At 44.1% G+C, this 13,842-nt stretch overlaps 1 protein-coding gene across 8 annotated transcripts in view; it reads right to left on the bottom strand.

Moving 5' to 3' along the window:
• Window positions 1-13,842, bottom strand: part of FAM135B (family with sequence similarity 135 member B) — a 350,951-nt gene that overhangs the window by 97,656 nt on the left and 239,453 nt on the right. For all 8 annotated transcript variants that reach the window (XR_013528077.1, XR_013528076.1, XM_054246600.2 and 5 more), the window contains one exon: window positions 8,623-8,749. Coding sequence is in view for 6 of the 8 variants with exons in the window: in XM_054246600.2 (XP_054102575.1) it covers window positions 8,623-8,749 (127 nt within the window). In the remaining 2 variants the exon portion in view is untranslated. The remainder of the gene's footprint in view (window positions 1-8,622; window positions 8,750-13,842) is intronic.

Genomic DNA, 13,842 nt, shown 5'->3' with positions numbered 1-13,842 from the left:
GCAGCCACTATGAAAAACAATACAGAGCCTTCTTAAAATGCTAAATATATAATTATTATGTGATCCAGCAATCCCATTTCTGAATGTATAACCAAAACATCTGAAATCAGAATCCCCAAGAGAAATCTGTACTCCCTGTTTATTTCAGCATTATTCACAATAGCCAAAATATAGAAACAACCTACACGTCCATCAATGAATGAGTGAATGGATAAAGAAAAATGTACCTCACACGCCTGTAATCCCAGCACTCTGGGAGGTCAAGGCAGGTGATCATGAGGTCAAGAGATCAAGACCATCCTGGCCAAAATGGTGAAACCCTATCTCTACTAAATATATATATATATAATAGCTGGGCATGGTGGTGCACAGCTGTAGTCCCAGCTGCTTGTGAGGCTGAGGCAGGAGAATCACTTGAATCCAAGAGGTGGAGGTTCCAGTGAGCCAAGATTTCACCACTGCACTCCAGCCTAATGACAGAGTGAGACTCCATCAAATAAAAAATAAAAGAAAGAAAAACATATCTATATACACATACACACTGGAATCTTATTCTGCCTTAATAAAGAAGGAAATCCTGCCACATGTAACCACAGAGATAAACCTGAAAGACATTTTTTTCTGGTAACTTTTGTCCTTCTCTAGGTAGTTGAACTTAAGCATATAATATTCACAAATGTCAAACAGCGGCACCTCTTGTATTCAGCTCCTTCATCAGTGTACGGATGCTTTTGTGGCACACTCCACATGCAGGCAGACATGCTGCCGCAATGAGTGTCAGCAAAGCTTGGGGCCAGAGAGGACTGGGTTTCAGGTTAACATCTTCAAACCTTGGGGAAGTCATCTAGGCCCACTGGGCTCAACTTTTCTAGGTCTGTGATCAGGAGACAATCATGAGGAATGATAATAATTACTCTCAGAGCTGAATTATGACTTTTGTGGGCCCCAGGTACCTTTGCCTTGGTGGGCCTCCTTCATCCATAAAACAAGTATTTAAAATTATATTTTTGCACCTGTTTGTATAAAGGTGAATATAATTCAGACTTGATCATATTCCTTATTTTTTTCTGATTTTAACAGAAATCAGAACATTCCTTTGGTCCCGAAAAGTACTGTATTCCCTAGTCACTGTGGCTACTGTGTCTGCTGGCTACATCTACTGTGGCCACTCATTACAGATGGAAGAAGATATGTCTATCTCCTCACCTCATTTATTTTATTTTATTTTTAATATGTATTTTTTCTTGTACTTTAGGTTCTGGAGTACATGTGCAGATCATGCAGGATTGTTGCATAGGTACATACATGGCAATGTGGTTTGCTGCCTCCCTCCCCCCATCACATTTCTGGCATTTCTCCCCATGTTATCCCTCTCCAACCTCCCTACCCCCCACTGCCCCTCCCCTAATCTCCCCCAACAGACTCCAGTGTGTGATGCTCCTCTACCTGTGTCCATGGGTTCTCACCTCGTTTATTGATTCATCATTAACTGAGCATGCACAATGTGTCAGAAACTAATGGGCACTGAGGGCTCTAGAAATGAAGATGCCCCACCAGGCTGGGGTGAAGAATGCCATTTCCATTGCTGCATTACTAACCCCTGGCACAGTGCCTGAGACAGAGTTAATGCTTAATTAATGTTTGATGAGTGAATAAACCCATGGCAGTGTCTCTGCTCAAAGAGATGTCACCATCCAGAGACAACATAATAACTATGCATGTCTGTACATATGTGACCCTACAGCCTCATGAAAAGAATATGAGTGTGGCTCATGCCTGTAATCCCAGCACTTTGGGAGGCCAAGGCGGTTGGATCATGAGGTCAAGGGATCGAGACCATCCTGGTCAACATGGTGAAACCCCGTCTCTACTAAAAAATACAAAAAATTAGCTGGGCACAGTGGTGCGTGCCTGTAATCCCAGCTACTCAGGAGGCTGCGGTAGGAGAATTGCCTGAACCCAGGAGGCAGAGGTTGCAGTGAGCCGAGATCGTGCCATTGCATTCCAGCCTGGGTAACAAGAGCAAAACTCCATCTCAAAAAAAAAAAGAATATAAGTGTGTTCACAATAATGAGAAAGCACATATCCAAACAAGGGTAAAGTGCAAAGAACCCAATAGAAACGGGTATGAGAGAATAAAAAGAAGAGCCTACCAGTGAGAAATAAGATTTCTACCTGAGAGGCAGCTCTGTGCCCCAACTTTCCCCACCCTGCCCTGCCAGACACTTCCCATCAGAGGAGAAGGGGCTGTCACGGCACAAGGCTCGGCATGGAAGGAGCCTTGTAAAGCTGAGCACATCCCACGCTTGTCCAGTGTGAGCATTACTCACTTTGAGGAAGATACTGTTCTACGATTCTCTGCAATTCGACTTAAAGACAGCTTCAGCGTGGCAACCTTGCACATTCTCTCAATGACATACACTCATCTGTCTGGGAAACCATCTTCTAAGTAAAGCAAAGGAAGGGGGATTTCACTTTATTGTCCAACACACTCATCTCAGAGAAAGGTGTTCCAGCAGAACATCCTCCCCATCGTAGTGTGGAACCTATGATCTTCACAGGTGAAGTTAGAAATATTAATCAACTTAATGCTTGATCAACGTTTGAAGAGTGAATAAACCAATGGCGGTGTCTCTGCCCAAAGAGTTGTCACCATCCAGAGACAGCATAATGACATGTTTAATGATAAGTATGCATGTCTGTGTCTTACATGGGTGACTCGGGTGAGTCAAGGAACTGGGAGGCCCAACTTGCACGCTGGAAACAGGTCTGTTGGGAATGCCTGACACTATTTACAAGTGCTTTTGTTCTTCTGCATCTTCTGCATCTCAGATTCCGTGGCCTCCAACACTCATTTACTCAACAAAGGCTTCGTGGGCATATGTCAAGTGCCAGGCATAGAAACATACCATGCTCTGGTGGACCTTAGAGTCTACAGTCCCACTTCTGAACATCTATTCAAAATATTTGAAATCAGGATCTCCAAGAGAAATCAGCATTCACATGTGCATTGCAGCATTGTTCACAAAAGTCAAAATATGGAAACAACTTAAACATCCATCAATGAATAAACTGATAAAGAAACACACACACACACACACACACACACACACACACATACTAGAATATTATTATGTCCTCCCAAAAAAAGGACAGAAGATATCACAATCTTCTGTGGTTAACCATTCACTTGATGGTAATGATGGAGATGAAGAGATGGCATTAGACTCACTGATGTAAAACTCCAGCTTGATCCCAGCTCTGCTGTGTGTCTGCAGTGACAGACTTAACCTCTCCCTGTCTCAGTGTCCTCATTTGTAAAAGGAAATATGAAAGGGCCATTCTGTGAATTGAAGGAGTCCAGGCACATAAGCAGCTTACCAGCAGATTGATGCAAAGTAGATGTTCAAAAATGTGATTTGAAACAATCAGTAACACACTTTTCACACTCTTGTGACATATGTAATTTTTAGTTATTCCTTTGTTTCATGTACAACATGGAAAATGAATCTCAGGATCCATTAAGGGTTGGCACTGAGTTTTATTCATTGTCTTAGCCCCTGCAGCTCATAGATCCTAGTGCACAGCAGGGGCTAAATAAATGGCTGACAGATAAATAAATGAGCACATGTCCTAAAACCCCTGCCCAAGGTAATGGAGATCTGAAGACAAAGCCCCTTAAAGACTGTGTCTCCCTACTAGGCTGCCATTCCTCCCTTCGATGATGGAATTGCCATCCTTATGTCAGTGAGAAGAAAAGGGGTGTGCAGCCTTCCATGCGGGAGAACAGGTGCACCTGACTCTGAGTAACTGCATCCTTGATCATGTTTTTTTGGTGGGGGGAGATGGAGGCTCACTCTGTCTCTCAGGCTGGAGTGAAGTGGCACAATCTTGGCTCACTGTAACCTCCGCCTCCTGGGTTCAAGTGATTCTCCTGCCTCAGCCTCCTGATTAGCTGGGATTACAAGTGCCCACCACCATGCCTGGATTTTGCATTTTTAGTAGAGATGAGGTTTTGCTATGTTGGCCAGGCTGGTCTTCAACTCCTGACCTTGTGATCCACCTGCCTCAGCCTCCCAAAGTGCTGGGACTACAGGTGTGAGCCACCGTGCCCAGTCTGGATCTTTGATCTTTAATGACAGTCTGCCCTCTGGCAGACTGAGTATTCATCAGCTGTGGTGGCTATTTATGTGTCAATCTGGCCTGGTCACAAAATCCAGATGTTTGTTCCAACATTATAGACGTTTCTGTGAAGGTATCTTTTAGAGGAAATTAACATTTAAATTATTAGACTCTGAGTAAAGCAGATAACCTTCCATCATATGGGTGGGTCCTGTTCAGTCAGTTGAAGACTTTTTTCGTAGGAAAAGACTGACTTTCCCCAAAGAAAAAGAAATTCTGCCAACAGACTGCATTCAGACTTGAATGGAAACTCTTCCTTGGGTCTCCAGCCTGCCAGCCTACCCTGTAGAACTTCGACTTGCCAATCTCCACAAGTGTGTGACCCAAGTTCTTATGTGGGTGTATAGATAAATACACACACATACGCATTCACACACATATACACATATATACACCCTATTGGTTCTGTTTCTCTGGAGAAGCAAACCCGTCAAGCAAGTGCCAACTGACCCCAAATGGACCAGGCAGTGTCAGGGATATCACAGTAAAAGCAGCACAGAAAGGGCTAACAGAGGCCTCTGGGATGATCATATCCAATTATCTCTCTATGACTTAAGAAACTGAGACCCGGAAAGGAAAGGTGCCGGGCTCAAGGTCACACAGCAAGTTGGCACTGGGCAAAACACGTGGAAGACTCTTTCCTCAATGTCCCATCACGAGGCCACATTGGAGCTGGAGTAACACTTGATTTAATTATGTGGATAAATGACAGAAAAATAATATCGGCAGGAAGTTTTATTGGGCATGTTTGTGTCAGGCTGTATGCTCAAGGCTTTTATAAGCTTATTTCATGTAATCTTCTCAGCAACCCTGTGAGCCAGGCATTAGTATCTCCTTTGACAGATAAGCCATGAGTCAAAGAGGGGAAATAATTCCCCTAGTATAAAGCTGCTGGTTCCGGATTCAGAGGGAACGCAAGCACTTGCTGCACCAACTCTAAAGGTGAAAGTCTAGATATCAAAGGTGCAGCAGGAAAGAACAGAGGCCACAAGGGGAGGGGAGCCAAGGCTAATAAGGGAAGACATGGCCTGTCACGGCAACCCTCACCTCCCCATGATTTTTTTTTATGCCGATCAGCTCGTTTTGCTATGAAACTCCAGTTCTGCAAATGTCTCTGCAAAGAAAGGCTTATTTTGAAGGGAACACCTGTTCTCCAATCCTTCCAGCTGATGCTGCAATCTGTGCAGATTCCAGTGTTATTTGTTAATGCGCTGGGCCTCTCAGGGATTTGGATACAGAGCCCCCAGAGGAGGTGGAGGGAGTGGATTTTATTCTTTGCTTGGCAGCACGTGCCTGGTGGGAAGGCACAGGGTAGGTGCACAGCACTGAATCTGCATAATTGGATGGGACCCAAATGGAAAATGCACAGGGAAAGAATCAAGTCCTGAAAATAATCCATTGAGCTAAACTCTGTGAGCAAGTTCAAAGCTAAGCATTCACAAATAAACCATTTTGTTTGACTCTGGTGAAAGACAGATGTCTGCTTTGACACACATCCCCGAAAATAGCTAAGAAGGGAAATTAAAAGAAAATGCTATACTGTATCCTGTGCCTAAGGCTGTTTCTGTAATGTTTTTACACACATTAACTTCTGAAATCCTCCCTAGAAGGTAGATGTGATCCCATTTCACAGTTAAGAAAACTAAGTTTCCACAAGAGTGAATGAGTTCCTCCAAGTCACATAGCGTTTATCAGGCAGGCATTTGAAACCAGAGTCTGCTCTCTACCACACTGTAATAGTCTCCAAGGCAGAGATTCGGCTGGACCATGCTCAGATGTGTCATCTGCAACAGAGTCCAGTGGACTGAAATGGCCTCTGATGTGCTCCATTCCATCCCACCGCATACCAGCTCTAACATTCTGAGCAGTCTCCAGGGGCAGCCCTGCTGGGCACACATACGTCAGTGGGGATGCCCCTCACTCCACAGCTGCCTCTCATTTGTTACTGGCTCCTGCTGTGTGAAGCAGTGAATGGTCTCTCTGGCCTCAGTGTCCTGCTTTCTCAGTGTCAGCTTTCCACACAAACGTGATTTACACACTTGTATCAATTATTCATTCCCCACACGTTTATTGAGCACTGTGTATGCCAGGCATGGTGCTGGCCCTCGGGATAGGGAGCTAAATGAAGTGGTTTCTATCCCCAGCCACTCAGAGCCCAGTGCGGGGAGACAGAAATGCCTAGAGACTTGGAGAGAAAGTATTTCTTTTTAGGAAAGAGAGTACTTTCACATCAGTGGTGGCATCTGAACAAGCTCTGGGAGGGTGTGCATGTCAGAGTGCCTTTGGACAAAGACTCTCTCATAATCATTTTCATACACTCCTGCGGCAGCCTCAGCAAAGGCTTCAGGCTTGGGAGATGAGTGTTGAAAGTGTTTTGATCTGCGACCACTGACATTTCCTAATGTCCCAGGCCACATTCCCCGGAAAACAGAGTTTGAGTGGAAGATTTTCAGGCAGTCCATCTCCTGAGGCTCTGAGGGCCAGCCTTGGCTCTGCAGCTCTTCGGTGCCCACGTGGGCTCTACTGAAACTCTGGGGGTCAGCCCATGTGGGGAGGTGAAGGGAGGAAGACTGAATAGAGGGAGAAGCTGAACTGTGATGTAGTCACGACAAAGGCTTCAGCCAACCACGGGGAGCTCTGCCTGTAGCAAAGGACCTGCAGCAGGGACAGTCTAACAGCATCTCATGCTATAGGGCTCACTGCTTTCTACTTGATTTCTTACTCATTCAGTTCCTATCTCCTGGGCCCTGCATCAGTGCTAAGGATGCCGGCTTTGAGAAGCTCAGTGGTTGACTGAAGTTCTGCATCTACAGTCACTGGAGTCTACCCTCAAACTGGTCTTATTTGGCTCTAAAATCTGCTCCTTCCATGACACAGAATCCTAGTCTGGCTTCAGGTCCCTCAGCAGGGTCTTGGCAACTCTTTTCTTTGCTTCTCTGGACTATAAGAACATGTGACACAGCAGCTTGGACCAGAGGAAGATATGTCTCGGGCAGCTTCTGCAGCTAGACCTTATGGCTGGGCCTCAGAGCTAGCAAAGATGACATCAGAGGATAGCCAGCTGAGTGCATTACCTAATAGTCTGAATAGTCTGTGCACAGAGCCTAATTGTACAGGAGGACAGAGAACCTCTTTTGGGGGCTGACTGGGCATGAAGAGTTTATTACACTCATATTATGAGCTACTCAGAAATTAGTAGTGATGGTTACCATTCGTGTAATGGTAACTTTTATGTGTCAACTTGATTGGGCCACAAGGTGCCCAGATGTTTGGTCAAACATTCTGGGCAAGCCTGTGAGGCTATGTCTGGATGAACTGGTCAACTGAGTAAAGCAGATAGCCCTCTCCAACATGAATGGCCTCCTCCAATCTTTGAGGGCTGCAAAAAAGCTGAGTGAGAAAAATCTGTGTCTCTCTTATTTAAGGTCTTTGATCTGGGACATCAGTTTTCTCCTGCCTTTGGACTTAGATTTGGAATGGATCTTATATCACTAGCTTCCCTGGTTCTGAGGCCTTTAGCCTGGGACTGGAACTACCATCTGCTCTCTTGGGGTCTCCAGCTTGCTGACTGAATATCTGGGGGCTTCTCAGCCTCCAAAATCATCAAAATCATGTCAGTCAATTGCTTACAATAAACCTCTTCATGTATATGTGTGTGTGTGCACGTGCACGTGTCTGTGTGCATGCGTGTGTGTGTGTGTGTGTGTAACCTATTGGCTGTATTGGTCCTGTTTCTCTGGAGAACCCTGAAAAATAAGGCTGGTTATTTGGGAGTAGGCTGCTAATAAATACACAGCACATACTGGCTCAGGAGAAATCTGCTCAGAGTCATACCCTGTGTGGTTGAACCTCTGCACATCACAAGGAGTAAGGGATGTTTCCTGGGATAAAATTACAAGGGGAAGGACAGGATATGCGTATTAACTGAGCACCTAGTGAGTACTGAGTACTGGACTAGGAGCTTCACACTTATTACAACATTGGGTACATATAACACTCCACGAGATCATTAGCTATTGGGGAGTCCACTCTATGGTGGGAAAACTGATGTTCAGAGAGGGCACAAATGAAAGTGAGAGCCAGGTTTTGAAGCCAGGCATGGTTTTGATGCTCAGCTTTGAATGTTATCACACAGTCTGAGTAGTCCCCTCATAGCACAGCCTCCTGACCTCCAGAGAACCACATTCTTCCAAGGGACCACAAATAAGAATTATCATATGAAGACCATATTCCCTGTATCTACCCCAGGGCTTGGCCTTAGACTATGTTTGATAGAGGTTGTAGTGGTAAAAAGAAGGGATGGAAAGATGGTGAAAGGAAGAGTCAAATAAACACAAATCTCTGAAGGGGATGTTTCAAAGCAGCATGAATCTCATAGAACATGCACTCTGCAAAGTGAAGTTTGACAGTTTTGAAGCAACTGCCCCTTTGAGACCTTACCTCTGAGGAAGTTGGCTTGCAGTATCCAGCTCCAAAGACCAAGTTTTCCAGAGAAATGATAGACTGCTCTTGTCCGGTGTCTGGGCCACCTTTACCAAGCCAGGAGCCTCTTCCTGGGCGAGTAAAACTAAACAAAAGAGAATTGAAATGAAAGATGAAAAAGGAGGTAAAGAAAATGATGGTGCCATTAACTCAGCTCCTTTGAGGGGTATTCCTATGAAGCCTTTGGGGTAAGTCATTTAGGAGTAGTTTACCCTAGGGGGTATTTGTATATGACATTTTTGGATGTCTTGACAATAAAGAGGGTGCAACTGGCACGTAGGCTTGAAAGTCAAAGGGGATACACATCCTACAATGTGTGAAAGTAAATGCCCACCCTAAATGCCAACACACCTGTAAGAAACACTGAAGCAGAGCTCCAAGCTTATATCGCTAGAGGGAAAGGCGGGGCATAGGCACGGAATTTTCAGGAGGCAACTCCGACCAGACAAGGTCTGAGTCTTTTCTCTGCTCCTTCCACCCCTTCCTCCCTTTCTGGACCTCTCTTCTTTTGTGGAAAAGCAAAAAACATCTACTTCCATGATTCACACAAGAGTCTAATATGATGTGAAAGACTGTCATGAGACAGAAAGCACTTGCTATATCAACGCTAACTGGGAAGACTGTCACCTACCCAGCTCACAACGTGCAGTTCCTGCCCAGCTCTGCGATTCATTGTGAAGGTTAATGGACATATTGTCATGGCAATGATCAATTTTAGGATCCAAGGATATTAGGAAAAGCTGTGTGATAATTCAAATTTATCACACTTGAGTTTATGATCATCTTCCTCTATCTTTACCTGTTTGATTTTCATCAATTGATATATCAGTAAAGTTTACTTATATTCATAATAATCTTTTTAGATCTCTTCTATTCATTTTCTAATGAATGTTTTATCATATTCTGGATACTGTTTTCTTTTTTGCTGTTGTTTTTTGAGATGGAGTCTCACTCTGTCGCCCAGGCTGGAGTACAGTGGTGCGATCTCGGCTCACTGCAACCTTTGCCTCCTGGGTTCAATCAATTCTCCTGCCTCAGCTTCCTGAGTAACTGGGACTACAGGTGCAGACCACAATGCTCAGCTTATTTTTTTTTTATTTTTTATTTTTTTTAGTAGAGATGGGGTTTCACCATATTGGCCAGGCTGGTCTCGAACTCTTGACCTCCTGATTTGCCCATCTCGGCCTCCCAAAATGGTGAGATTACAAGTGTGAGCCAACTGTGCCCAGCCGTGTATACTATTTTCGAGGCACCTTTTAGCCCCTCAGTAAGAGTTAAAGTCTCTGATGGGAAAGAGCATCTTGACAATAAATAGCCCCAGGGGCATCATCTTCATCATCCTCACTGTGGGTACTCAAGAAATATTTGTGGAAGGATTTAATCCAAGAGAAAGATTCCTGCTTAAAACAGTGACAGAAAAATAAATTTGCATTATATTTCTGTTTAATTCATTTACTCAAATATTTATTAGGCCTATACCATATATCAGGCAGTGGGTTCACCTTAAAGACATTTGTCTAGAGAGCAACACAAACCGATAGATGTAATATAATGGAGGAAAACTCAGGCCAGTGTGTGCAGGAGTACAATTTACGTGGCAAACAAGGTGAAAAGAAAGTATCCAGAGATGATCCTTAGAGTATGTTTGAGCAGTGGGGAGCCAATAAAGTCAGCCTCTCAGGGTTCAACTCCCTAAAGGCTGTGTGACCTGAAGCAAGTTTTTAATCCCCCTACCTTCTTCCCCCTGTCAGAAGGTTGGATAACAGCCCCATAGCCATTTGGTGGTTGTGGGGTTCCACTAGGGGATAAGCCAGGGACAGTGTCCAGTACAGCGTCTGGCAAGCCGCAAGGCTTCCATCAATGCTAGGAGCTGTTATGTTGCTAACGCCACACATATAACAAAATAGAATCATTATTCTGATTTGTTTTGGACTGCAAGCTGAAGCGACTCCATAATTTAACTATAAGATGGATACAAGGAACATTCCAGAAGAAAAGTAGAAAGTGTGTATGTAGATACTCCTGGCACATTCACTGGACAGACTGCAAATTAATAACTAAAATAACTGGTTATTTACTTAGGGTGATTTTAATTAGCTTTTCTGGTGGATCTGAATCCCTCAAGTAAAATCCAATTATATTCATTTTGGAGTTAAAAATTGGACTCTTTGCTTCATCTTGTTTTAGTAAAGGCTAAGGGGTTTTGGAGGTTAAATGTTAATTTCACACCTGTTTCATGATGATTGGACTTAACTGACGCTGCGAAAAACTGCTTTTCTAGAAAAGCTAGTGCTTGCCCTATTTGACAAGTATTTCCCACAAGCTTAAAGGTTTCTTTTTGTTCCCAGCTGCTGTGATGCAACTGATACAAGTTCTTCCTGCAAACTCCAGAGGACAGACAGTTCTATTTATACCCCATCCTGGAGAAGTTTAAGACCTTACTGTGAATTTCTATCTGTGTTTCACTCCAGCAGGGTTTCTTGAGACAAACTTGCAAGAGACTCTTTCTGTCAGAAGTTTACACATTTTATTAAGACTTCTAAGATAACCAAATTTTCCTTAGAATAGTATTAGGGCCCCCATTATAAAAGGAGAGTGAAGCCTGCTGATATGGTTTCACTGTGTCCCCACCCAAATTTCATCTTGAATTGTAGTTTTCATGATACCCACATGTTGTGGGAGGGACCCAGTGGGAGATAATTGAATCATGGGGGTGGTTACCTCCATGCTGTTCTCCTGATATTGAATAAGTTCTCATGAGATGTGATGGTTTTATAATGGGCTTTCCCCTATTTATTCAGCACTTCTCTTGCTGCCACCATGTAAAGAACATATTTCCTTCTCCTTCCACCATGATTGTAAGTTTGCTGAGGCCACCTCAGCCCTGCAGAACTGTGAGTCAATTAAACCACTTTTCTTTATTAATTACCCAGTCTTGGGTATTTACTCATAGCAGCATAAGAATCAACTAATACAGTAAACTGGTACCAAATAGAGAAGGGTGCTGCTGTAAGGACACCCAAAAAACGTGGAAGTGACTTTGGAACTGGATAACAGGCAGAGGTTAGAATAGTTTGGAGGGCTCAGAAGAAGACAGGAAAATGTGGGAAAGTTTGGAATTCCCTAGAGACTTGGAGGGCTCAGAAGACAGAAAGATGTGGAAAAGTTTGAAAGTTCCTGCAGACATGTTGGATGGCTTTAACCAAATTGCTGATAGTGATATGGACAATGAAGTCCAGGCTGAGGTGTTTCAGATGGAGATCAGGAACTTCTTGGGAACTGGAATAAAGGTAATTCTTCCTATGCTTTAGCAGAGAGACTGGCAGCATTTGCCTCTGCCCTAGAGATATGTGGAATTCTGAACTTGAGAGGAATAATTTAGGGTATCTGCTGGAAGAAATTTCCAAATGGCAAAGTGTTCAAGAGGGAGCAGAACATAAAAGTTTGGAAAACGTGCAGCCTGATATGCAATAGAAAAGTAAAACCCATTTTCTGGAAAAAAATTCAAGCCTGCTATAGAAATTTGCGTAAGTGATGAAAGCCTCAATGCTAATCACCAAGGAAATGAGGAAAATGTCTCCAGGGCATGTCAGAGACCTTCATGGCAGCCCCTCCCCTCCCATCACAGGCCCAGAGGTACAGAAGGAAAAAATGGGTTTGTGGGCCTGGGCCCAAGACCCCCTTGTTGTGTGTAGCCTAGAGACTTGGTGCCCTGTGTCCCAGCTGCTCCAGCTGTGGCAAAAAGGGGCCAAGGTACAGCTGAGCATGAGGGTGCAAGCCTCAAGCCTTGGCATCTTCCACTTGATGTTGAGTCTGCAGGTGCACAGAAGTCAAGAATTGAAGATTGGAAATCTCTGCCTAGATTTCAGAGGATATATGGAAACTTCTGGATGTCTAGGCAGAATTGTGTTGCAGGAACAGAGCCCTCATGGAGAATCTCTGCTAGGGCAGCACAGAAGGAAAAGGTAGGGTCGAAACCCCCACACAGAGTCCCCATTGGGCTACTGCCTAATGGAACTATGAGAAGAGGGCCACCATATTCCATACCCCAGAATGGTAGATCTACCAATAGCTTGCTCTGTGCACCTGTAAAAGCCACACTCAAAGCCAGACCATGAAAGCAGCTGGTAGAAAGGCTGTACCCTGCCAAGTCAAGGGGCAGAGCTACCCAAGGCCATGGATGCCCATCCCTTGTATCAGCATGACCTGGATGTAACACAAGGAGTCAAAGGAGATTATTTTGGAGTTTTAAGATTTAGTTACCGGACTTGTAACCCCTTTGTTTTGGCCATCTTCTCCCATTTGGAATAGATGTATTTACCAAATGCCTGTACCCCCATGGTATCTAGGAAATAACTAACTTGCTTTCGGTTTTGCTGTAGGCTCATAGGCCGAAGGGACTTGCCTTGTCTCAGATGAGACTTTGGATTTGGACTTTTGGGTTAATGCTGGAATGAATTAAGACTTTGAGGGACTGTTGAAAAGGCATGATCATGTTTTGAATTTTGAGATTTGGGAGGGGCCAGAAAGGAATAATATGGTTTAGCTGTGTCTCCACCCAAAGCTACTCTTGAATTGGGAGGGACCTGGTGGGAGATAAATGAATCATGAGGGCAGTTACCTCCATGCTGTTTGTGTGATAATGAGTGAGTGCCCAAAAGATCTGATGGTTTTATAAGGGGCTTTTCCCCCTTTTGCTCAGCATTTCTCTTTGATGCTGCCATGTAAAGAATGACATGTTTGCTTCCCCCTCCACCATGATTTAATATTTCCGGAGGCCTCCCCACCCCTGTGGAACTGTGAGTCAGTTAAACTTCATTCCTTTATACATAACCCAGTCTCAGTTATTTCTTCATAGCAGAGTGAGAACAGACTAATACACCTGCTCTCTGCCTGTAGTCCCAGCTACTTGGGGGACTGAGGCAGGAAGATCACTTGAGCCCAGGTGGCAGTTTGCATAAACACTTTGCATCACCAAACCAGCCTCCAGTCTAACCAACTCACAGCTTCCAGTCTAACCAACTCACAGCTTCCAGTCTAACCAACTCACAGATGTTGGAGTCTTTACAAAACATAGATCTTACAAGGTAATTCTCCTGCTCAAAACCTTCAGTGCCTCTGTTTTATACAATAAACAAATTCTCAATTCCTTAATGTGCCATTAATTACTGTATTAAA

The sequence above is a fragment of the Callithrix jacchus genome, chromosome 16 (genome assembly GCF_049354715.1).
Source record: "Callithrix jacchus isolate 240 chromosome 16, calJac240_pri, whole genome shotgun sequence".
Lineage (NCBI taxonomy): Eukaryota > Metazoa > Chordata > Mammalia > Primates > Cebidae > Callithrix > Callithrix jacchus.
Note: the sequence above shows the minus strand (reverse complement) of the source record. Positions and strands in the feature narration are given on the sequence as shown.